The following is a 23,228-nucleotide window of genomic DNA, read 5'->3' as shown; positions in this document are numbered from 1 at the left end:
TAACTAGCTCTATTGTGATGAATTAAACTAGCACCTCACTGTTAAAACTCGTTTTAATTTCAAGCATGTTTAAGTATTTATGGACATGAACAAAAACAGGAAATATATAAATTGAGATTTATTTAAATAATATAACAAATAACTGTTTAGAGGAAAGATTCATTGAAAGGCACATTCTTCTAGAAGCTTCTGATTTTGATGACACCAGCAGGAGACCACCTGCAGACAGCAGAGGATCACCTACGACCAAGAGAGCAGCTAGTATCAGTAAATAAATAAATCAGGGCAGTTTTAGTGGGCTGAACACATTGCAGAATAATTTTCTCATGGGATAGTTTCATAACTTTCTATGCAGCAGACTGTAGCTTGAGCCCAGGGCTCCTGGAGAGCTGCTATCCAGCATGTTTCAGTGGTTTTCCTGCTTTAACAGGTTAGATTAGCTGTTAAGCAGCTCAGCTATTTGTTGCTGATTAAAACCAGGTGTGTTGAAGCAGATAAACCTCTAAAACATGCTGAATACTAGCTCTCTAGGGCCGTGGAGCCAAACCCTGCAGCTAATCTAATGCTATGGCTAACGGCTACTTACCATTCAGAGCTGGTTCTGTTGGGTTGGCTCCAGTGGTTTCAGGCAACTCACAAGCTCAAAACAATAAGGCTCAGGTCTGCTTGTCTCCTCCAAATAGACTTGGTCCCTTTCTTCTCGAGTGTCTGGGTAAGGAGGGGGAGAAACGTCCTCCACTTCTAATGACTGCTCAGAGTGAAGGGAGCTCGCATCGTCTCGTTACCCATCCGTCTTCGTCACTGCTGCGGCTCCGCCCTCTCGGTCCGCCAGGCAACACCTACTAATGTTGCAATTTTCAAAATTGATACGTGGGTGGAGAAGGACTCTGAGGCACGCTTGACCTGCCCTTTAATTCTTGTTTTCAATGTTTTGTCGCAATATACTTATTTTTACTTACAGGGCCTCCTGAGTCACCTCGCTCCCACCTAATCCCTGTGGTCAGCAGACCCACGTCTGATTTCTGCCCCTAGATGTGGCAGAGCAGCAGCTCTACTCCAAGCCCTTTCAGTCTTCTGTCATGTTATCAATCCACCCACTGCTTCTTCAGTTAAGCTTCACCATGAATTCTTCTTCAGTGTCTTCTGACACTGTAGCTGCCAAACGTTTTAGAAAAGACAGCTTTAAAACTAAAGCTGAGTCTTTTTTGATTGACACAACTCGTCCCGTCAGGCGGATTTTCTGTAAAGCCGAACAAAACTGGATAAAGCACAAGCTCCATACATCATTCAGATGTTACAGGACTGTTGGTACCTGTATCATGAAACTGTGAAAGGTATTTGACACAAGCCTCATGGTTCTGTTGCACACTGCTAACGTTGTTTTAAATGTTCCTGGTTTGACGAACCTTTCACTGAGGCATGTGAGACATTTCTGAACTTCTTTCACGAAAAGAAGAATAAAGCCAGGGCTCACTGCTACTGACCCTTTGGTCCCTGATCCTTGTTCAGCTTCCTGTAACCAGAAGAACCTGCAACTTTGTTTTTATTGTATGAAGTTGTTGCTCATCTGAAACCCCCAGGTCCCCCTACTTATACAACTATCAAAGGGTGTGCCTGTTCATGCTTTCATATTGCTGTTTCCTAAACTATGGAAGATCAGGGAACCTGAGGCAGTTGGAGCCATGTTTTACATTAAGGTACCATCATTTTGTTTATGTCAAATACTTTATTTTACCACATGTAACAATGGAATAAACCAAGAGTCGAAACTAGTACCTGATTTGTGTTAAACAAGGAACAACAACAAGGGGTTAAATTTGCTTTGGATTTAGATGATCAAGAATGCAGAATGAAAATACAAATCTAGATCAAACTGTTTATGTTTACAACTTGTCTCTCAACAAATGAATGAACGTTTCACTGATCAGCAGCTTCTCCCTGTTGGGGGCTTCTCTACTGAGCTCTGTTTTAATGGCATCAAAAAGCTTGGACTTACATTGTTTATCGATTCAATGAGCACTTGTTGTGATTGGAAGATTTTAGCAGGCTAAAGTACCGGTGTTGGTTCTGAATGTGCTGCTAAAATCATTCAAGTGCTTTTTACTTCCTCTTCAGTCAGGAACACGTTCTAATGGTTGCAAGATTGTCTTTTTAAAACAGACTGCTCCAAGGTTGCTCCGAGGTTATGTCAAACCACTAAAGTGAGAGTGAGTGAGTGAGGGAGTGAGTGAATGAGAGAGAGAGAGAGAGTGAGTAAGTGTGGGAGTGAATGAGTGAAAGAGTGAGTGAGTGAGAGAGAGAGTAAGTGAGGGAGTGAGTGAGTGAGTGAGTGAGTAAGTGTGGGAGTGAATGAGTGAGAGAGTGAGTGAGTGAGTGAGAGAGAGAGAGTAAGTGAGGGAGTGAGTGAGTGAGTGAGTGAGTGAAAGAGAGAGAGAGAGAGAGAGTAAGTGTGGGAGTGAATGAGTGAAAGAGTGAGTGAGTGAGAGAGAGAGTAAGTGAAGGAGTGAGTGAGTGAGTAAGTGTGGGAGTGAATGAGTGAGAGAGTGAGTGAGTGAGTGAGAGAGAGAGTAAGTGAGGGAGTGAGTGAGTGAGTGAGTAAGTGAGTGAAAGAGAGAGTGAGTAAGTGAGGGATTGATTGAGCAAGGGAGTGAGTGAGTGAGAGAGTGAGTAAGTGAGGGAGTGAGTGAAAGAGTGAATGAGTGAGAGAGAGTGAGTAAGTGAGTGAGGGTGGTAGGGAGAATGAATTAGTGAGAGTGAGTGAGAGTGAATGAGTGAGAGAATATTAATGACTGAATGAGTGAGAGTGAGCGAGTGAGAGAGTGAGGGAGTAAATGAGTGAGTGAGTGAGTGAGTGAGTGAGTGAATGAGTGTGAGAGAGTGAGTAGGTGTGGGAGTGAAGGAGTGAGTGAGTGAGGGAGTGAATGAGTAAGAGAGAGAGTGAGTAATTGAGGCAGTGAGTGAGAGAGAGTGAGTAAGTGAGAGAGTTAGTGAGTGAGAGACTGAGAGTGAATGAGTGAGAGTGAATGGGTGAGAGAATATGAATGAGTGAAAGAATGAGAGAGTGAGGGACTAAGTGAGCGAGGAGTGAATGAGTGAGTGAGTGAGCGATTGAGTGAGAAGTGAATGAGTGAGAGAGAGTAAGTGAGTGAGTGAGTGAGAGAGACAGAGACAGAGAGAGACAGAGAGAGAGAGAGACAGAGAGGGAGAGAGAGAGAGAGAGAGTAAGTGAGGGATTGATTGAGTGAGGGAGTAAATGAGTGAGTGAGTGAGTGAGTGATGGAGTGAATGAGTGACAGTGAGTGAGTGAGTGAGTGAGTGAGTGAGTGAGTGAGTGAGAGAGTGAGAGTGAATGAGTGAGAGTGAATGAGTGAAAGAGTGAGAGAGTAAGGGACTAAGTGAGCGAGGAGCGAGTGAGTGAGTGAGTGAGTGAGTGAGTGAGTGGGTGAGTGAGTGAGTGGGTGAGTGAATGAGTGAGTGAGTGAGTGAGTGAGTGAGTGAGTGAGTGAGTGAGTGAGTGAGTGATATTTAACAGTAGCATTTTCAGTGTTTTATTTTCCATGTGGAGCTTTAGAGTAAACACTGATTGATTTTCAGTCTGGAGGATTATGAAAATATTCTACTTATAGCATCACTTACACCCTCCTTGACGTTCTAAATCCCATTTCAAGAACAAATGTGGAATGCAATAAGGAAGCTCAAAGAAAGCGCTTGTTAAATCTGCCTTACTGAGATTAAAGCTCCCCCTCACTCTCTCCAGCTGTATTGATGGAAGGGTAGAAACGTAGTAAACAAAAAGTCCTTGAAATGTTCGCATAACACAACCTGAAACTGTAATGCATCATGCTCCTGCAAAAGCACAGTCAGAACAGTCCATTCACTGCAAACATCCAGCTGATGCAACGTTTTTACACCATGGAGAATTTGTAAGTGTTTTTCCACAAAACAGCTTGCATGTCAGGGATTTTAGCTAACAAGTTTGATCAGAGCTGTCTGTGTTTTAGTTTCATCATAAAAAAACATTATTGTTATTAACATTAATGAATGATCTGCTTTTAAGCGCCTGGTGATTTTTATCTTGAGAGGCGTTATAGAAATGATATTTTCTTCTTCTTCTTTTATCCTCCTTGCTTTTCTGACACAATCTAACATGACTGTGTTACCACGAAAAGCCGAGTCCCAGCCCTCTTATAATTTTCTGGGCTTTTACTTAATGAGATAAACAGGATCAGGATCACACTTACCAACACACCATTGTTTTTCAAACATGCAGCAACGTGTTGGAGGAAAGGAGGCCGAACAGCATCAAAAACAACATTCTGTTTGTCCTAGCCTGGCTACCTTTCAAAACGATAAACATCTATGAGCGGCACGCTTATCTTGTTTTAGCACCTATTTGTGTCAAATCCCAAACCCACAGGCAGGAGGGAGTCTGAGCACCACCTCGAGTGAAGCCTCTGGGAAGGAGAAATCAGAAGAGCGCAGTGAGCTTGGATCAAAGCCAGGTGCAAAGGCTGCCATTCTTTATTAGGAGTTACTATCCTTCCTCCAGCCCTCCTCACTGTCTCTGTGCCTCCTTGTTTCTCCCTGTGGACCAACTGATGGGAGTTGACACTTGCCTCAGTCCCTCAAGCTGAATGCACTGAGCCTGTTCTGAGCCCCTCTTGTTTCCTAACCTTCAGGATTGGTCTCCTTCCTCCTACTTATGGACCTAATGGTTCTGCCCACCTTGCTTAATTCACAGGATGTACGGTTTCACCTCAGTGATGGTAAAATCCCTCCATTGGGGTAGCGATCATAAAACCATACGTTTAACAGTAAAGAAGGGAATCATCTTTAACTTTAGGGTTTTTTCATAACTTTTAATCCCTAAAAAACTGCATAATAACAGGTTTGCCCCTAAACTTAAGAACAGGTCTTCAGTAGAAACAAAAGATGGACCGGACTCTGGTGATGAAGGCGGCTGAGATCATGGATTGAGCTTTTGACTTTCTGTAATGGTTTAGCCTGAGGACCCAGACATTCAGCCACAACACAGACGTATCACACTCATTTAGGACAGGAGAAACATCTTGTAGTTCTGTGTTCCTCTTGGGTCTGTACAGGATTTCTCTGTGGGTTATTTCACACAAACACTGAAAAACCACAATACAAGTTACAAAACAACATAGAACAAAGGTCATTCAAAGCTAGGAGGTTGTAGTAGGAATTGGGGCAGGTGCTGGTGTCCAGAAAACTCTCAGGCTGAAGAGATGCATTGTTGGTAAGCAAAAGCAGGAATAACCCAGGTGCATTAATGTGGTCCAAAACTTAAAGGTAAAACAAAAACTGGTTTAGGACCTGAATCTCTACTGGCATAAGGCCATTGATCACCTGGGAGGGTGGAAGAAACTGAGATCAGGTCAGGGTCAGGTGGACTGGTCATTAAAGCTGCAATGTCAAATCTACGTAACAAGCTAGCATTTAACTCAAACAAAGAAGAAGCCTCAGCCCCTTCGTTGGCTCTCATCCCTGGACCATACCCCCCTATATGGGAACCCACCAGGCCATGCAATCTGATGATATAGGATCGTTAAGGACTATAAATTGATGATGATCAACCAAAGCTCGGAGATCCTAGAACCTGTGCCATTATGTCTGGATGGGTCTACGGGTACCCATTTTCTCTTAGCTAAGCCATGCTATTTGCTAGTGTGCTTTCCCAGCAAGTTCAAGTCAGCTTGTGGGTTTGCTTAGCTGGGGTGCTCAGTAGAGCTGAGGACTAGGGATGGGTACCTTTGACATTTGAATCGATCCGGTACTAATTCCCGGTACCTACGAATCGATACCAGTACTTAACGGTACCAATTTTCGATACTTTTGAGTGTTTATTATTTTAATTCTCTTTTATAATTAAATATATATTTTTCTCAATATATAACAATATTTGATAAATATCACGATAAATAACATACAACTGTTTGTATTTTAACATCGTCCTTGTAGTTTTATAAGCTGATAATTAAACTGAAGCAAACATCTTTACTGTGAACTAAATTTACTGTGTATCTTCATTCCTTTTGCCGTCTTTTTTCATTTGATTTTTCCTACTGGGAAGTTAGAATTTCCGAGGAGAAAGCCAACGCACCATTAGCTGATAACAATGGTAGCAATGGAAACTAACATATCAAGCTAACGATATCTTAAACAGTTTATTTAGCTGCTGGAGCAGATTAAAACGATGCCTCACACTTAGATCGTCACTGGTTTCGTCATCACCCGTCACATTTAGTAAAGTGAAGCCAAACTTTAGAGCGCGTTCATGTTGTTCTAGTCGGAAATTCGGAGTTCCGAGGAGAAAGCGAACGCACCATTAGTGAAACGGAAGCTAACATATCAAGCTAATTATACTTACCTACCGGAGCAGATTAAGATGAGGATGTCTCACTTAGATAGTTGTCGCTGGTTTCATCATCCAGTTACCCATCACATTTAGTGAAGTGGACCCAAGCTTTAGCCTGCGTTCTTTCTACCATGCTGCTCTGTTTACAACTGGTTCACAGCAAGCGACGACAAAACGCTCTTGCGCATGCGCAGCTGTCTTGGCAAGTTCTCGTTATGATGGACAGGTACCGAAACGAGGCACCGTTTGAAATGACGTGAGTCTGTGCTCGGTCGGTACTATGGAATTCGGTCGGTACCTTAAAAAGTACCGAATTCGGTACCCATCCCTACTGAGGACAATAATCTAATAACCGATGTATTAAGATGCGAACATAAACAAGCATAAATCTTTGAAGAAGCACGCCCTACTCGATTATAGCCTTAAGCATTAGCCACTAGCTAAAGCGGTCATTATGTATTCTCACGCGTCTGCTCAATCAGGAAACCTCTGTGTCAATGTTCTGCTCTAAACTTTGAATTTGGCTTCGTGGTTTTTATTAGTTGGGGCGTGCGTGTGTGCTTTAGTGAGCCTTTTCACCTTGGCTGCTGACCAGAGTTTTGTTTATGCCAAACCCCTCCCCCGCATAGTCAGGAAACAGCAACGGAGAGAAGTGAGGGACAAATAACGGGAGTGTAATTCTGACTAGAGGATGCATGAGATAATGATACATCATGAATTTAGCTTAACATGATGGATTTCTTTTCTCTGGACTAAAAGTAACGGTAATATTGTGGATGATAGGATATGAGCCACCTCTAGATAGAATTTAAATAATTATACATTAATTATAAATATATAATTAAATGAAAGTGCCTGTGGGACATTTGAGGCATGCATCTCAACTGTGATTAGACAGATGGATAAATAGATTCTGAAACTTCTTATCCTATTTTCTATGAAGAGGTATGCTTTTAAATGCATGCATTTTACTGGTAAATAACTTCCAAAACTATGGAACGCTCTGCCCCTGCATATCCAGATTCATTACACAAATTCAAAGCACGACCAACAACCCTCTACTTTAGCATTGCCTTTGGTTCCTAAAATCTCCACTCTTTCCATGCTCCCTGTTACTGTAGCCTCCCCTACCCATTGTTTTGCTTTTATCATGGGCTTTTAAATGATTTCATTACTACTATTGTAACGTTAGCTTTATTGTATTGTCTCCTTAGTTTTTCACGCTAGCCTAGTTTTGTCTACCACTTTTGTACTCTCTTTGTCTTTTATGTACAGCACTTTGGTCGGCTGCAATGCTGTGTTTTAAAATTGCTTTATAAATAAGCTATAGATGGAAAACATCTGAATTTTTGAAGTAGAAAACATTGTGATAAAATCGTGATTGTGATGTTGCAAAAACAAAATCGTGATATGATTTTTGTTTTGCATATCGCACACCCCTTGTACCCACATTCCCAGAGGTAACAAGATAGCGCTAAACACAGTCACTGTTTTCTTAGTCCCGGTGTCTTTTGTAGAGACGTAATTTGTTGTTTGTGACTTCAAATGGTGTATTTCTTTTGGGAAGTGGTAGCAGCCGATTCCCTGCAAACGGTCAGTGTCACATGGACGTGCAGATCATGTCTACATTGAGTCCGTCGGTCCAGACTACATCTGTAGGATGTCTAAACTAGGTGTTTGTACAGTGGGTTGTTTATCCTTCTTTGATATTATTAAGTGGAGAAATTTTCACACCATTGTTGTTCTGTTGCTAAATATGTAAGAGTGTAATGAATGGAGGAATCAGGCAAGTGTGATGGCTTGGTGAGACCGACAACTGGATGGTCCAGTGGTTGGTTTTGTATCGAGCCGTGTTATTGGCTGAGGTTTTTAGATTAATGCAAGATGAAAATGTTCCTCTTTTTATAGGGACCATGCAAATTCAGATGTGAAAATTCATGTGGTTGGTAAAAATAGGGCCTATATTTGTACAGCCCCTTCTTAGGGTTCTACAACCCCCCAAGGGGCTTCACAACACAATCAGTCATTCACTCTTCCACACACACATTCCCACACTGGTGGGGATGAGCTACGATGTAGCCACAGCTGCCCTGGGGCACACTGACAGAGACGAGGCTGCTGAACACTGGTGCTACTGGTCCCTCCGACCATCACCAGCAGGCAAGGACACAACAGTAGCATTCTCTAAGCAGAGAATGAACCTGAAACCTTCCAGTTACTGGTCAACCTGCTCAACCTTCATAGCTACTGTCATGGGCAACTAAAGGAAAGAGCATAAAAGCTATTGATCAAACTGCAACAAACAATGCTACACTGAACAAAAACATAAATGCAACACTTTTGTTTTTGCTCCCATTTTTCATGAGCTGAACTCAAACATCTGAAAATTTGTCTACATACACAAAAGTCCCATGACTCTCAAATATTGTTCTGAAATCTGTCTACATGTGTGTAAAGGTGGTTTTCCAGGAACAGTACTTAGAGCAACTTGGACCAATGCAGCTCGGCCGGACCACTGTTCCCAAGGGCCCGGTTCAGTATTTTCCCTTTATGTTCTTCCTGCTCCGTTTAGATACTTCACGAAGCTGAGTCAGTCCAGCAACGTGATTCTAACCGCTGATAGGCTAGGGGGTGAAGTTACTGGTTTCCCCTGAGTTATTTTCTTTCTGATTGATCAAACTGCACATGTCAGGATGTCCTTTTATTGTAGGCAGTCTGAGGCACACCTATACATTATTCATGCTGTGTAATCAGACCCTTGATATGTCACACATGTGAGGTGGTATGGATAAAGGAAAAGTGCTCACTAACACATGTAGACAGATTTCAGAACAATATTTGAGAGTCATGGGTGTTCCCTACATAACAATATTTTGCTATCATTAATTCTGGAATTCTCCAGAACTCCTGGGTGGCTAGTCCGCCTCTGGTAGAATTGCCTTTAACATGCCTTGTCTCATGTGTGAATGTCAGCTGGTGTAGGTTTGCTTTGAACCATTCATTTCGATGGGTTAATCAACTCAGTACTGGGAAGATATTAAAGAAGAAAAAAGACCAGGGGCCTCATTTATAAAACTTTGCGTAGAATCCTTTCTAAAGCTCTACTTAGGCTCAGCAGATAGAACATTACCAACCCAACTGGACATGTATAACTATATCTCTGTTACATTCATCCTATAAATGTGCTCAGGTGGTTTCTGATCACATCCCGCGTCCTACACACCCACTTTCAGCCATAAACAGTCAATGCAAAAGTCCTTAGGAATATTCCATAAATACATCAGCTTGCTGATCTTTGCCATTTCACGGATAACCATGGCAACCGAGAGGGTTGAAAAATGCAATTTCACTGAGACTGTTAACAAGGTGCTTGGAGGAAAGGAAAAGTGTGTGCACGTGTGTGCGTGCACATGTGAGGGTTTCAAGTCTGTAAATGTAACCTAAATTCAACTTGTTACCATCTTGCCGGCTGAGCTGTCAGTTTCCCCGTCTCCGATTCTTATGCCAGGGTCTAAGTTTTCTTAAAGTTTCTGTGGAGTTTTTGTTCATAAATGATATAGTTAGCTTAGAAAATGACTCTTGACTATTTCCAGAGTCTGTTTACTGTGTAAGTGAGCTTTAAAAGTGAAGCCCCAGGACAGGATCACTGTAGTTCTTTTCTTTCTAGAACTGCTTTGTTTCGTGACCGTCCAGAATTGAAATCAAGACTCATGACATGTTAAAATTCCACTGCGTTCACCTGCGACACAGAGGAAATAAGAATCACCTGCCCATATAACTTTCAGAGCTTTTTCTCTTTTGTAGTTTTACATGTTTAGATGTATGAATGCATGTAAAATAGTAATTTTTCCAATCTTGGTCATGTTTTCCTCAGACATCACAGCGAAGGAGTTCCTTGAGCTGAGGGGAAAACAGCGCAGCCGCTACGAACTGCTCGTGGACTTCCTGTCGGAGATGCTCTCCGTTCCACCTGACGGAGTCAACATCTTCAGCCTAATGGATGTGAGAGAACGAATGCTGGATGTCCGCTTTGCTGTGCACGGTGGCCCTTCCTTCCTCCAGCCAGAGAAGATGCATGGTTATTTGGCGGCCCACAAACAAAAGGTAGATCAGCCTTTGTGCTACATAGCCTTATGCCTCCATATTGAAATGTCAGGTCTACACAATAAAAACCTGCCAACGTCATAGTTCTGTTGGAAACTGCACTCGGTTCTGTTCTTTAGATGTATTGTTTTATTAGTTTTAATAAATCAGCACCATATTATTATTTCAAACACATTATCAAGTAGTAAAGTGTTGATCAGGGATGCTCACCAGCAGGGAAATCTTTCAATTCAAATATTGGGAGTTTAACCCCACCACTCTGCCACATGCTAAAGTGCCGTTGGGCAATACACGGTCTCACCAGAACACTTCATGCAGTGCACTCTCAAAGTCTTAATGGAACTATCACGTGTAACGGTGAGCCCATTACAATAATAACCCTCTGTTGTTCACTTTAATCAGCACATCTGCAGTGGTCTCTAGTACGAATGCCGTGAGCCTCGTACTTTGGGTACAAAAAGCCCAGGGGCCTCATTTATCAAGCTAGCTTACACACAAAACGGGGTCGGAAAACAGCGTAAACAACTTTCCACGCAAACTTTGGGATTTATGAAAGAAAACTTAGCGGAAAAATGTGCCCAACTTTAAGTTGATTAAGGACCTGGCTTACGCACACGTTGGACATGGAGAGCAGCTGCAGTGCTGCTGCAGCATTGTCACTTGTACTGCTTCGTTTTCACACAGAACAAGGACCCCCCCCCCCCCCACACACACACACACACACACAGCCTGAAGCACAGAATACGGAATACAGAATATCAGCAGCGGGACAGATTGAGACAGAATGCCATGCATCTGTGACGGTGTGTGTCCTGTCACTGTGACCTGATTGATCATGTGCCCTGGCTAGTTGAACAGGGGAGATCTCTGTTTGGGTGACTGGTTAGCATGCGTGACTTTCACCCGGGAGTCTGGGGATCGAATCCCGATTGGATAATTTTTTAAATATCCGCCACAAATCTCTCTGAATAACTCAGCATTGACGGCTTCAGCAACGCTGTGCCACTCCGTGGATTTTCTCTTATTTGTTTTGCAAAAGCACTTCCTGTCATTTCTCCACCTCACCCACAAGTACCTCAATTTCTGCTTCTGTAAAATTGCGCTTCTTCCTTGATCTGCCTTGATCTGCGGTCGCCATGTCATTGGCGGAGCGCTGCAACAGCCGGCTTATGTATATGCATGAGATCCACAAGACACTTTGCATTGACTATTTATGGCAGTAAGTGGGCGTGGTGAGGGCGGGATGTGACTAAAATGCAGCTGAGAACCTTTCTAGATAGTTTCTAATTCATAAAGCGGAGATTGCGTGCAGCTGTGGGTACTCCATGTTTGATAGATCACAAACCTGCTTGGCGTAAGTACATTTTTTTTGCAGAGCTTAAGTACAGTTTTAGTAACGATTCTACGCAATGTTTGATGAAGGAGACCCCAGGTGTGCCTGTTTCATCTAACAGATCTAACCGATTGCCAAATCAGAGGTGAGCTTCAGACGACAGGATTTGAGTCTTATTTCCTGATATTTGGACATCTCACCTTAGACTTGCTAACAACAACATGACTCTACCACACTGACTCCATTTACTTTGTGACATCATTGTTTTATCTCCACAAATAACACAAGCCTGGGGAAGTGTGGTACAGTTGCCAGTGCTAACAGTCAGCTTTTACTACTTAAACTAACAGCCTTCCTCTTTGTGAGTCAAGATGGGTGAGTCCATGAACATTAACTCATTCACTGCCAACTGTTTCCTGATCAGTAAAGCCCTTCGCTGGCAGCGTTTCTCAGCGTTTTTGCTGTTTTTTTAAAGTCACAGAACGTTGCGCGCTAGGATGATGTCGACGCCAAACCAACCAAAGCAAAGCGAAGACTCACCTCTAACATCAGGATGAATCCGTGCATTTTGAGCTTTATCCGTTCTTTCGTAATCTGTTGTTGAATTGTGATCGGCAGAAGCTTTTCCGGTTCGCGAATCACTTTTTGCACAGCAGCGGCCCAAAACCATCTCCTAACACATGGATGTTCTGCTTCCTGGTCACGTGACATGTGACGTATGCGGATGGAGATCGGCTTTAGAGCTGGGATGTTTGTTCTTACGGTGCGGGGGCTCGCTCAGACGCCCACACAGTAAAAAAAAAGTGCAAATGACGACTTTAGTCGTCAGTGGCAGTGAATGAGTTAAGTGACAGTGTGACGTAGATCTGTTATGATTTTCAAATTCTAGAGTTTCACCGTCTATTTTCTATCAGAAGCTAGTGCAGGAGATAGGTGTAGGAGACTATTTTCATGTTCGGCCTGTATGAAAGCATTCAAATGTGTTTTCGTTTTTTCTGTGAACTACACATGTAAAAGACAAAGTAGTAAAAATGTAATTCAAGATCATCATAATAATAATTCAAATACAGTAATATTAAGGTAATTTTAATATATCATGTTAAACTTTTTCATTGAGACATCACATTTTTTCTATATGTTTTGCTTATTCAAAATCAGATAAGGCTTCATTTGGATTTACAAACTGAAGTATGTTCTTGAACAGGGGTCGGCAACCTTTACCCATCAAAGAGCCATCATTACCCATTTCCCACAGTAAAGAAGACACTGCGAGCCATAGCAGCCGCGGCGTTGTGGGTGGGCCTACTGGGCCTGGCCCCACCCACTTGCTTTTAGGCCCACCCTAAGACAACCAAGAGCTGCTTAAACCGATCACTACAGGTGACAGCAACCAATACCAGTCGCTCATGTACGTCAAAGTTATCTTTCAACAGAAAATAATCAATAAAACAAAATTGATCCAGAAGTTGTAGATCGTCTAGCCAAGTATCCTTCGCCATGGATCCATCTGCCTGTAGCAGCATCTGATCACTGTTTTTTTTTTTCACATATTTTATATAACAAGACTTGTTTAAAACAGGTTTGTGGAGAAGATGCTGATTTGTTCTGACAGCATTATTTATTTGCCTTTCTCCACTTTACTAGTTGAACATGACAAGAAAATAAGATAGCACTGTAAAAAGAGCATCAACGCTGGCTGACAAAGGGATGGATTTAGGTTATTTCCATTTACATGGTGTCACATTAAAATGCAGTCCACACAGTGAGAGACAAGTAGCCTTTGACTTCATTTGTTTCAATGAAACACAAATTTATCCTCACTGGTTTGTTTTCTTTTTTCCAAGTGTAGGTTTATGAACTTTATATCATCTTGATGCATAAAGCCACCAAATGAGTTTGTACACAGAAAAATACAAGCAGACTCTCAACAAGGGTCGAAAGTTCAGACAAGTCTGAATCGTATGATTCTCCTCACGGTTGGCAACAAAACAAAGGCAAAAAAAAAACCTGCACTGTCAGTTCCTGAGCAGAAAAATCATATCAGTCTGTCAACTTCAGAGTCTGCTCTGATGTTTACATTTGAAGTCTAGAGAAAACCCAGATTTGAAAGATGATGTCTACATGAGTGTAAAATGGTCAGTAGTGAATGTGGATCCCCACCTGGGAATGGGAGAGCTGACAACAAATATTTCAGCCCTTACTGTCAGAGTCTCTGCCGCTTCCCCCTCCGCCTGAAGCAGCATCATTTCTCATGCTTGTTTAACCTAGAATGATCTTCTAAATGCCGTTTTAGCAGCTGTTTCACACAGAGTTTGAACAGAGAGTGAGCGCAAGGGAGCTGGAAAATTGGTTGCTTAGCAACCGTCCATCATCCGCGGGAAAACTTTACCATGTAAAGAATACAGCCGTCAACTCTGAAGAAAACATAATCCATCGAAACATCAGATCTGTTTGTTTTGCATGTATTAAAGTACTAAGGACCAGTTTGCTCCAGCCACACTTTATCCTCTACATTTGCTGTCCCATGGGCTGTCGGAGCACCTGATGTCCTCTGGATGATGCACGACCTGCTCTTCTATTACAAAAACAACAATATTTCTCATTTGATACATTATTTAATGGAAATTATAACTTTATTATGGAAATCAAGGAGACAGAACAATAGGAAAAGCCAGGAAGCCAGGACAACATGAGATCCATCTAACTTAAGGTATTACATATCAAATATGAAAACAGTCAAAATGACTGCCTTGGGAGTTCTAGTGGTAAAGTACCGACATGCAACTTTAAATGAACTAGAAGCTGATGGCAGTATTATCTTGGGGATGGTGCAGAACTCAAAGCCCTCTTAGAGTATTTGATTTAATAAAGATTTACTGGCACAACACCAAAAACTACAATTGTTTCATTAATCTGTGTCTGTTTACTTGCCACCTGCCGTTTATACTGATGCTGCATTTTACAGTTTTTGACAACACTTAAAAAGTAGAAAGTTAAACCTGGAAAAGTTTTGGAAAGAATTGTGTGTAACATGCAACTTTTCTCACCCAAAAAGAGCTAGATGAAAATAAAATAAAATCCCAAAGAATGAGATGAAGAGCTGCTCAGAAGACTCTCCATGATGTAAGAAAACAGCTTTAGGGTAACCAGAATCCCACCCTGGAGCAAGGCCTAGGGTTAGGGCCTATGTGCAAGCACCTGGCGGCTATGGGTTTGCCCATGAGACTAGCCAGGTCTAGCTCAAACAGGTTAAATGGGCCTATCCAGCTGTGGATCCACCCCCTGCAAGAGGAATGGTGCTTTTCATTTTGGTTCAGGAGGCACACTAAATCTGAGGCTTTGGCTCCATGATCCATGATATCTAAAACTTTTATCTTAGACATTGAATGTTACCTCTGGTAGGGAAAGAGCTGGAGCTTATGGGAGAGGTTAAGTGTTACCATCTGGATATACCGTAAATCCTCTAATACAGACCCCGGGCTGTATTTGACTCAAGCTCATCAAGCTCCAGGCCTTTATTGGAAGGAGGACCAGAATTAGAGGCAGGCCTCAATTTCTATTTGAGCAAAATTAACTAATGGTTCGCTGGAGTTTTTGACAATTAAAATTGCACCCACATTTTCAAAGTTAAACACATTTCTTTTAACAACGGTAGTTTCTGCTTCAGCCCTCTCCCCCCTCCCCCTGCGCAGCGGCCGCAAACTCACTGATGCGCCTGCAGCCTCTCGGAGTTCCTGCTGCTCTAAACATTAAATTAATTATTTCATTTTCTGTTCCTCACTTCTGATTACCTTCAATGGTGTCTGTTTGTTGCAACCACCAGGTACAAAAACTAACTTGTTTTTATTTGACTATTTTTCTGACCTGCCTGTTTATTATCTTCCTGCATCTCCTCTCAGTCCTAAAGAAAAACTGCTACCTGGGTTCATATATATTCACCTCATGAGTTACCTTTGAACTGCAGTTCTAAAAGATCTACCGACCACAAAAACAGCGGAGTGCTCGCTGCTTGGTGGCCGCATCAGTGATCGGTGCGTCACCAGAGGACAAAACAGGTGATGCACCCCGCTCCACAGCAGCGAAAAGCATCAGGCACAAATAAAAGACAGAAAACATTAAAGGAAATGAGCCGACATGAACGATTGCGTGTTAAATTAGTTTTTGAGGTGGCGACACCTGATTTGATAATGTTACTGTGGCCGTGCTCAGGACACAGATGTCTGGAGCGCGTCAACAATCAGAGCTTTGCATGCGCAAGCTGGTTAAGGTTAGGATGGGGGTGAGGGGAAGGTTAAATTGCAAGAGGGTAAAGGTCACGATTTGGTTAAATGTCCGTTTTACGGCGGGTGTCAGTACCAACGCTCTGGCACAGCGCGTTGCCTCCCCTCACCCCGACGCGCAGGAGCTTGTCACCTGCTGATAGCAGGCTGCTGTCTTTTCCGTGGACTGCATCTTGCCGGTCATTATCACGTGACAGCGACTAGTCGATGACAGGCACAAAAAGCCACTATAGAGCGGTGAAGTCGACTAGTGACTAGCTCATACAACCCCTGCTACTGCTCCCCAGAGTGTTCTGCAGCATAATCAGCACGTTCTCTTTGAACTTGACATCAAATTTTCGCCTCCTCTTCGTCTCCGCACGGTTAAAGTTACCCTCGCGGTCTATCACTGGCAAATCAAAAGTGAGACGGATGACACAACCCACCCCCCCCCCACCCCCCCCCCCCATTGTACTTGCTTGCTACCACATTCCACCCGTCCACAATAAAATCCCGGCCATTATTCAACTTCGCCGACTCCGACAACGGCCAAAATATGATACCCGGCCGTTAATTGAATACAGGCCAATATTAGAGGATTTACGGTAGATGGACTCAACTCAACATATAGCATTGGCTCTGGAAGCCAAGTCTATCAGTGGGGTTGAACTTTACTTCCCGGGAGCTGATCCAGATGAGAGAAGGGTGGTGGTTGGTGTGGGCTCCTTGTTGTCCCCCATGTTAGGATCTACTCCAGCCAGTGGATTAGTAGCTTTCCTTTTCAGAGTGCCCACCTTTTTGAAAGTTATGAATGAGTTCTGGACGCTGCTTGAACTTCAGGTTCTCTACGTTTATGTTTATTTATTTGGCAGAGGCTTTTATCCAAAGCCAAGTACACGTTTTAACCTATAGGGCATGTTGTGATCTGTGGGGGAAACTGGAGTACCCGGAGGAAACCTACGCGTGCATGGGGAGAAAACGCAACTCCACTCAGAAAGGCCGCAGCCGAGTTTTGAACCTGCAACCTTCTTGCTGAGAGGCAACATTGTTAACAACTATGCCACCATGCAGGCCGCTATACTGTAGTTAATTAAAGGAAGAAAATGATCATTTATATAGCGCCTCTCAAGATAAAAAATCCCAAGGTGCTACACATAAACACAAAAAAACAAAGTACAAAAAGATTGTTTTTAAAAACATGATCAAAAATATGTTTAAAATGAGAAAAAAATGTCATTGTGATTACAAAACAACATAATAATAACAATGTAAGGAAAGGGAGAGAGAAAATGAGAGCGATGATTGTGACTAATGACACGATCAGGAGGAATGGCTTTCCCGATCAGAATCCAAACGTTGTTGGACTTGTGTTCGAGTCACAGTTTGGCTGTAATGGAAGCCGTGTTTGAACATAAAGATGTCCACTGGCACACTTGGCACCATTCTAGGTTACAGGTTTGTTGTTGTATCCTGTCACCTGTATGTTTTGGACATTTTAATGAAGTTTGTTGAGCAGAGCTTTCCACTGATTACCAGCTGGTGTTGAGTTTGATTGAGCGGGTGGCAAGGGTAAGGGTCATCAAGTTGACCCTATTTGCTCAACAACAACAACGAGCTTTATTTATAAAGCCCTTTCAAGCAGCCAATGGTCAAACAAAGCGCTGAACAATCAGATTTAAAAACACACCAAACAGCCAGGTGGGTTAAAGCGAGGTCTTTTATCCAAATGGGAGTCACTTTGCAGAATGAATGAATGAAAGCAAGGGCATGAACGTGAGTCTTCGGTTTAGACTTAAAGAAAATGGAAAGATGGCGCTTGTCTGACATGTAATGGTGGATCATTCCAAAGCCTTGGGGCTAAAACAGAGAAAGCATGACCTCTTTGCGATTTCAGTCGATGTCTCAGAACTGCCAGCAGAGCCAAATCCATCGAATGTAAGGGACGGGCGGGAGCACAGTGGTGAATCAGATCAGCCGGTAAGGGGTTATACCATTCAGCTTTTTAAGAACATTTTAAAGCTGATTCTGAATATATCAGGGAGCCAATGAAAGGAGCCCAAGATGGGAGGGGTGTGGTCTCTCTTCCTGGTTCCAGTCAGCAGTCTCACTGCAGGACTCTGAACTGTTTGAAGTCTTGTGATTTCAGCCTGACTGATACCTGCAAACAGTGAGTTGCAGTAATGTAACATTGTGGTTATGAAGGCGTGAAGCACAATTTCTAGTTGGTCATCATTGTTTATCCTACTTTCTCCTAGCCTTTCAGTTTTAGTGATCCTCAGGTTTGGTTTCTCTGTGGCTTTTGTTTATCTGAGATACTTCTCTCCTCCCTGTTTTAGTTGGATTCTCTTCTAGCCTTTTAGCTTCCATTTCTTGTTTGGTATCCTGTTATTCCTTGTGTCTTTAACCTTAATGTAACCATTCTCCTCCTGTTTCTCTGCATTTTGCCTTCCTTCCTCAGAGCTAATTAATCACACGTGTCCCTCATCATCAGTACTCATCACAGCTGGTGCTTGTTTCCACACATCCTCTGTGACCCTGTTTGCTCTGATGTGTTATATCCACAAATAACACAAGCCTGAAGGAGTTCTGCTGTGTTGTGGAGTTGCCAATGCTAAAGGTTAGCTTCAACTAGTCAAGGTGTTCTCTGCTGTTTCCTGGACACTAATCCAACAACAGCATTCCCTGTGAAGATGTTTACATCCTTAAATATTTGAATAAATGCAAATGTCTATGACTTTTTAGAGTCCTAGAATGTTCTCTAGTGGTCAAAAAAGTGGCATTCCAAATATGAAGAGTTCATTTGTAAATATAAATACATTTTTGTAGAAATCAGTCTTTTTATTATTTACTTCAGCTGGTTTTATTGAAACATGTTGGCTGATTTCCATTAAATATTGATTAAATAAATATCTGTTTTTGCAAATGAACTCTTCATTTAGAAAACAACATTACCTAAACAGACTGACTTCCTGCCGCCTGGCCTGCCAGGCTCATCCTCTGTCTACACAGAGAACTAGTCTGGTTACTCACAGGCAGAGAAGCACACGAGGGGCGGGACTAGCTAGCTCAAAAATAACCAATCAGAAAAAAGGTGGAAATGCCGACTGTACCGCGCGACACTGTAGTTTTTTAGCTGTAGTCAAAAATGGCGTCTGTCGACAGCACAAACATCTCTTAACTCATTCACTGCCAGCCGTTTCCTGATTGCTAACGGCCTTCGCTGCCAGCGTTTCTCACGTTTTTACTGTTTTTTAAGAGCCACAGAACGTTGCGCGCTAGCATGATGTCGATGCCAAAACAACCAAAACAAAGAGGAGACTCACCTCTTTGGAAGAAGCCGTGTGTTTCGAGCGTTATCCGTTCTTTCATAATCCGTTGTTGAATTGTGATCGGCAGACACTTTTCCGGTTCGCGCCTCACTGTTTTTACAGGAACGGCCCAAAACGATCTCCTAACACATGGATGGTCTGCTTCCTGATCATGTGATCTGTGATGTATGCGGATGAAGATCGGCTTCAGGGCTGAGATGTTTGTTCTCTCAGCGCGGGGGCTCGTTCCGATGCTCAAACAGTAAAAAAATGCAAATGACGACTTTAGTCGTCATTGGCTAGTGAACGGTTGGATCTAAAATGACGACTTTAGCTGTCAATGGCAGTGAACGAGTTAAGAAGAAAGGCTTTTAGTGCTTCTTCTTGTTGCGCTTTTAAATACATTTAGAACAGAGGAAAGAGCTGCAGCAAACTCCGCTTCAAACACAATGTTCATGAGAAACTCAGCGTCGCGGTGTGTGACGTACGCTGCTCAGCGCTGATTGGCTCGGTTAGAATTCTCAGGGGGTGGGGCTATTTGAATAGAAGAGTTCCCATAAGGAAGCACGGGGCTGGCTGGTCAGGCTAGACTTCCAGACAACTGGCTTCAGTCAGACCTGATTCAGTGTTCAGACATGTGAATGGTAAATGATATAGTGCCTTCTAGAGTCCTGGAACCCCCCAAGGCGCTTTACAACACAATCAGTCATTCACCCATTCACACACACATTCACACACTGGTGGGGATGAGCTACAGTGTAGCCACAGCTGCCCTGGGGCGCACTGACAGAGGCGAGGCTGCCGAGCACTGGCGCCACCAGTCCCTCCGACCACCACCAGCAGGCAACGTGGGTTAAGTGTCTTGCCCAAGGACACAACGACAGCGACAGACTGAACGGGGCTCGAACCTGCAACCTTCCGATTACGGGGCGAGCACTTAACTCCTGTGCCACTGTCGCCCCATGGCGACATGTGAATGGAAATAGTGGACATGTGCATGTGAGTGCGTTTAAGGAGGAGTTTCTAACGGGGGCTGACCCATGTGCATTTTTCACAGATGAAAACGAGATATCTGAGCTGCTATCCTGAGAGAGAACAGTGACTCAGGCTTCATTTCCATTTATGTGTCTGTTAGGGGTGAAAGCAGTCAAATCCAGTTAGGATAGTGCCGCTCAGCTCAGGTGAATCACCAGCTTCTCTCCCGGTAACCCCCTTCTTTATACAACTATTCTCTACAAAGACAACAAATAGATTAAAGATGCAGTGAAAAACAGCAAATGGACACATTTTCAGAAAGAAAACTGGTCTGCAATAGAAGCAGAGAGAGAGAGAGAGAGAGAGAGAGAGAGAGAGAGAGAGAGAGAGAGAGAGAGAGAGAGAGAGAGAGAGAGAGAGAGAGAGAGAGAGAGAGAGAGAGAGAGAGAGAGATGTAAGCAGAGAGGTGTAGACTTTCAGGTGTAATTTGTGAGGGGAGCACAGAGCATTTCATCTGAATTCAGCCAAGTTCTCTGGAGAAGACATTGATCAGAATGAGATGTGAAGCGTGGCGAGAGAGAAGATGAACGAGAGCCGGGGAGACAGAGGAGGGAGTTGGTGGACGGGAAAGAAAGAGGAAGGGCAGAGAGGAGAGATGGGGTGAGCGGGAGGGCTGCAAAAGATGAAGTGGAGCTTATTATTAATGTTTTCAATTCCCCAGTAATGCCTGAGAAGGTTTTCCTCTAGAAAGAAGAGCTTGATACACTACGTCCTTCTTATTCTCCCTGCCTTAGCTGAAGTTACCCCTCAGCCCCATCTTAGCTTTTAATGATACAGTATCAGTTTTTTATTAGTAGGAACTGTTGGTACAGAGCTCGGATACCAACGTTCATGATTGTATTATATTAATGTTAGACAGAGGGAGGGAAAAGGATGGAGGACATTTTTAAATGTATACAGTACAGGGATTCCCTAAGTGTGGTGCGCGCACCCCTGGGGGTGCGCGAGCTGCCGCTAGGGGGTGCGCGAGGTGAAAAGTGTAATGGCTGCGGAGCTCAGAGAAGTCTGTCATATGTCACCATTAGCGTAGCCCAGGGTGGCAAACTCATTTTATATGTATATGTATATATATATATATATATATATATATATATATATATATATATATATATATATATATATATATATATATATATATAGCCATGCCCTGATGTGTGGGGGCTGGGGGGTGCGTCGACATGGTCGGGACATAGAAGGGGGTGCGCGGCTAAATAAGTTTGGGAACCACTGCAGTAGAAGGAACGATACAACCCAATACTTTATAAACGATACAGCCTCTTTATTCTCCTCCACACCCCCCTGGAACATTCAGGGTATGGATATAAGTGCAGTTTGCAGTTGGCCTCCAATAGGAAGATCTTTGTTGACATCCTTTTTAATCTGTGTGCGCATGCGTGAGTGGCTGGGTGCCAAAAAAACTGCTATCAATACACAACGTACACTATTAAGAGAGTTTACGGACAAAATCCCCGATATACAAACACGAGAGGAGGTTTAGAGAGAAGTTTAAAACTCGTATTGAAGAGAAAATTAAAGTTATTAAAGCCCGTATGAGCTCTGGGACGATGGAAAACGTTTGTCCGATTCGCTGGTGTTTTTCACAAATCTGAAGGGCAGACATTTATTCCTATTCAACAGAAAGCACAGGGGTCTCATTGATCAAACATTGCATAGAATCGTTACTAAAACCGTACTTAAGCTCAGCAAAAAATGTACTTACACCACGTAGGTGTGTGATCTATCAAACATGGAGGACGCACAGCTGCACGCAATCTCCGCTTCACAAATCAGAGACTAACGAGAATGTTTCTCAGCTGCATTTTAGTCACATCCCGCCCTCACCACGCCCACTTACTGCCATAAATAGTCAATGCAAAGTGCCTTGTGGATCTCATGCATATACATAAGCCGGCTGTTGCAGCGCTCCGCCAATGACGATGGCGACCGTAGATCAAGGCAGATCAAGGAAGCCACGGCACAGCGTTGCTGAAGCCGTCAATGTTGTGAGTTCTTCAGAGAGATCTGTGGCGGATATAAAAAAAATGATCCAATTGGGATTCGATCCCCAGACTCCAAGATGAAAGTCACACGCACTAACCAGTCACCCAAACAGAGATCTCCCTTGTCCAAGTAGCCAGGTCACATGATCAATCGGGTCACAGTGACAGAACGCTTATGGGCCATTCCCATCTGTACCGGGTCGGCCCGGGCCGGGTAGCGTAGGTTGTTTACATATCTGGGTGGCCTGGTATTTTTCCGGGCCAACCAAGGCTCATTCTCAGCCCTCTTCTTGAGGGGGTCTGCTTCAGGCCGACCAGGGCCAACACACCCACTGCTGACAGCAAATTCACACCTTCCATTAGAGCAAGCCTCTGATTGGTGGGTAGAATCAGCCCACATGGGCTTAAGACAAGGATGTGTGGAATCAACCGGGCCAGGCTGGGGCCGACTGGGGCCGACTGGGGCTACCCGGCCCAGGCCGACCCGGTACAGATGGGAATGGCCCATTACACTGTCACAGACGCATGACATCCTGTCCCAATCTGTTCCCCTGCTGATATCCCGCATTCCGTATTCTGGCTTCAGTCTGTGTGTGTGTGTGTGTGTGTGTGTGTGTGTCTGTGTGTGTGTGTGCGTGCGTGTGCGTGTCGGGGGTCTTGTTCTGTGTGAAAACGAAGCGGTACAAGTGATAATGCTGCAGGATTTCATAATTTTATCTTCTCAGCAGCAGCACTGCAGGTGCTCTCCATGTCCAACATGTGCGTAAACCAGGTCCTTAGTCAACTTAAAGTTGCACACATTTTTCCGCT

General features: G+C 43.4%; 1 protein-coding gene across 1 annotated transcript in view; it reads left to right on the top strand.

Moving 5' to 3' along the window:
* si:ch211-186j3.6 (neural-cadherin) overlaps positions 1-23,228 on the top strand; it is a 640,545-nt gene that overhangs the window by 365,302 nt on the left and 252,015 nt on the right. Inside the window, exon 25 of the mRNA XM_054732672.2 lies at positions 10,254-10,483. Within this exon, the coding sequence (XP_054588647.2) occupies positions 10,254-10,483 (230 nt within the window). The remainder of the gene's footprint in view (positions 1-10,253; positions 10,484-23,228) is intronic.

The sequence above is a fragment of the Nothobranchius furzeri genome, chromosome 9 (genome assembly GCF_043380555.1).
Source record: "Nothobranchius furzeri strain GRZ-AD chromosome 9, NfurGRZ-RIMD1, whole genome shotgun sequence".
Classification (NCBI taxonomy): Eukaryota; Metazoa; Chordata; class Actinopteri; order Cyprinodontiformes; family Nothobranchiidae; genus Nothobranchius; species Nothobranchius furzeri.
Note: the sequence above shows the minus strand (reverse complement) of the source record. Positions and strands in the feature narration are given on the sequence as shown.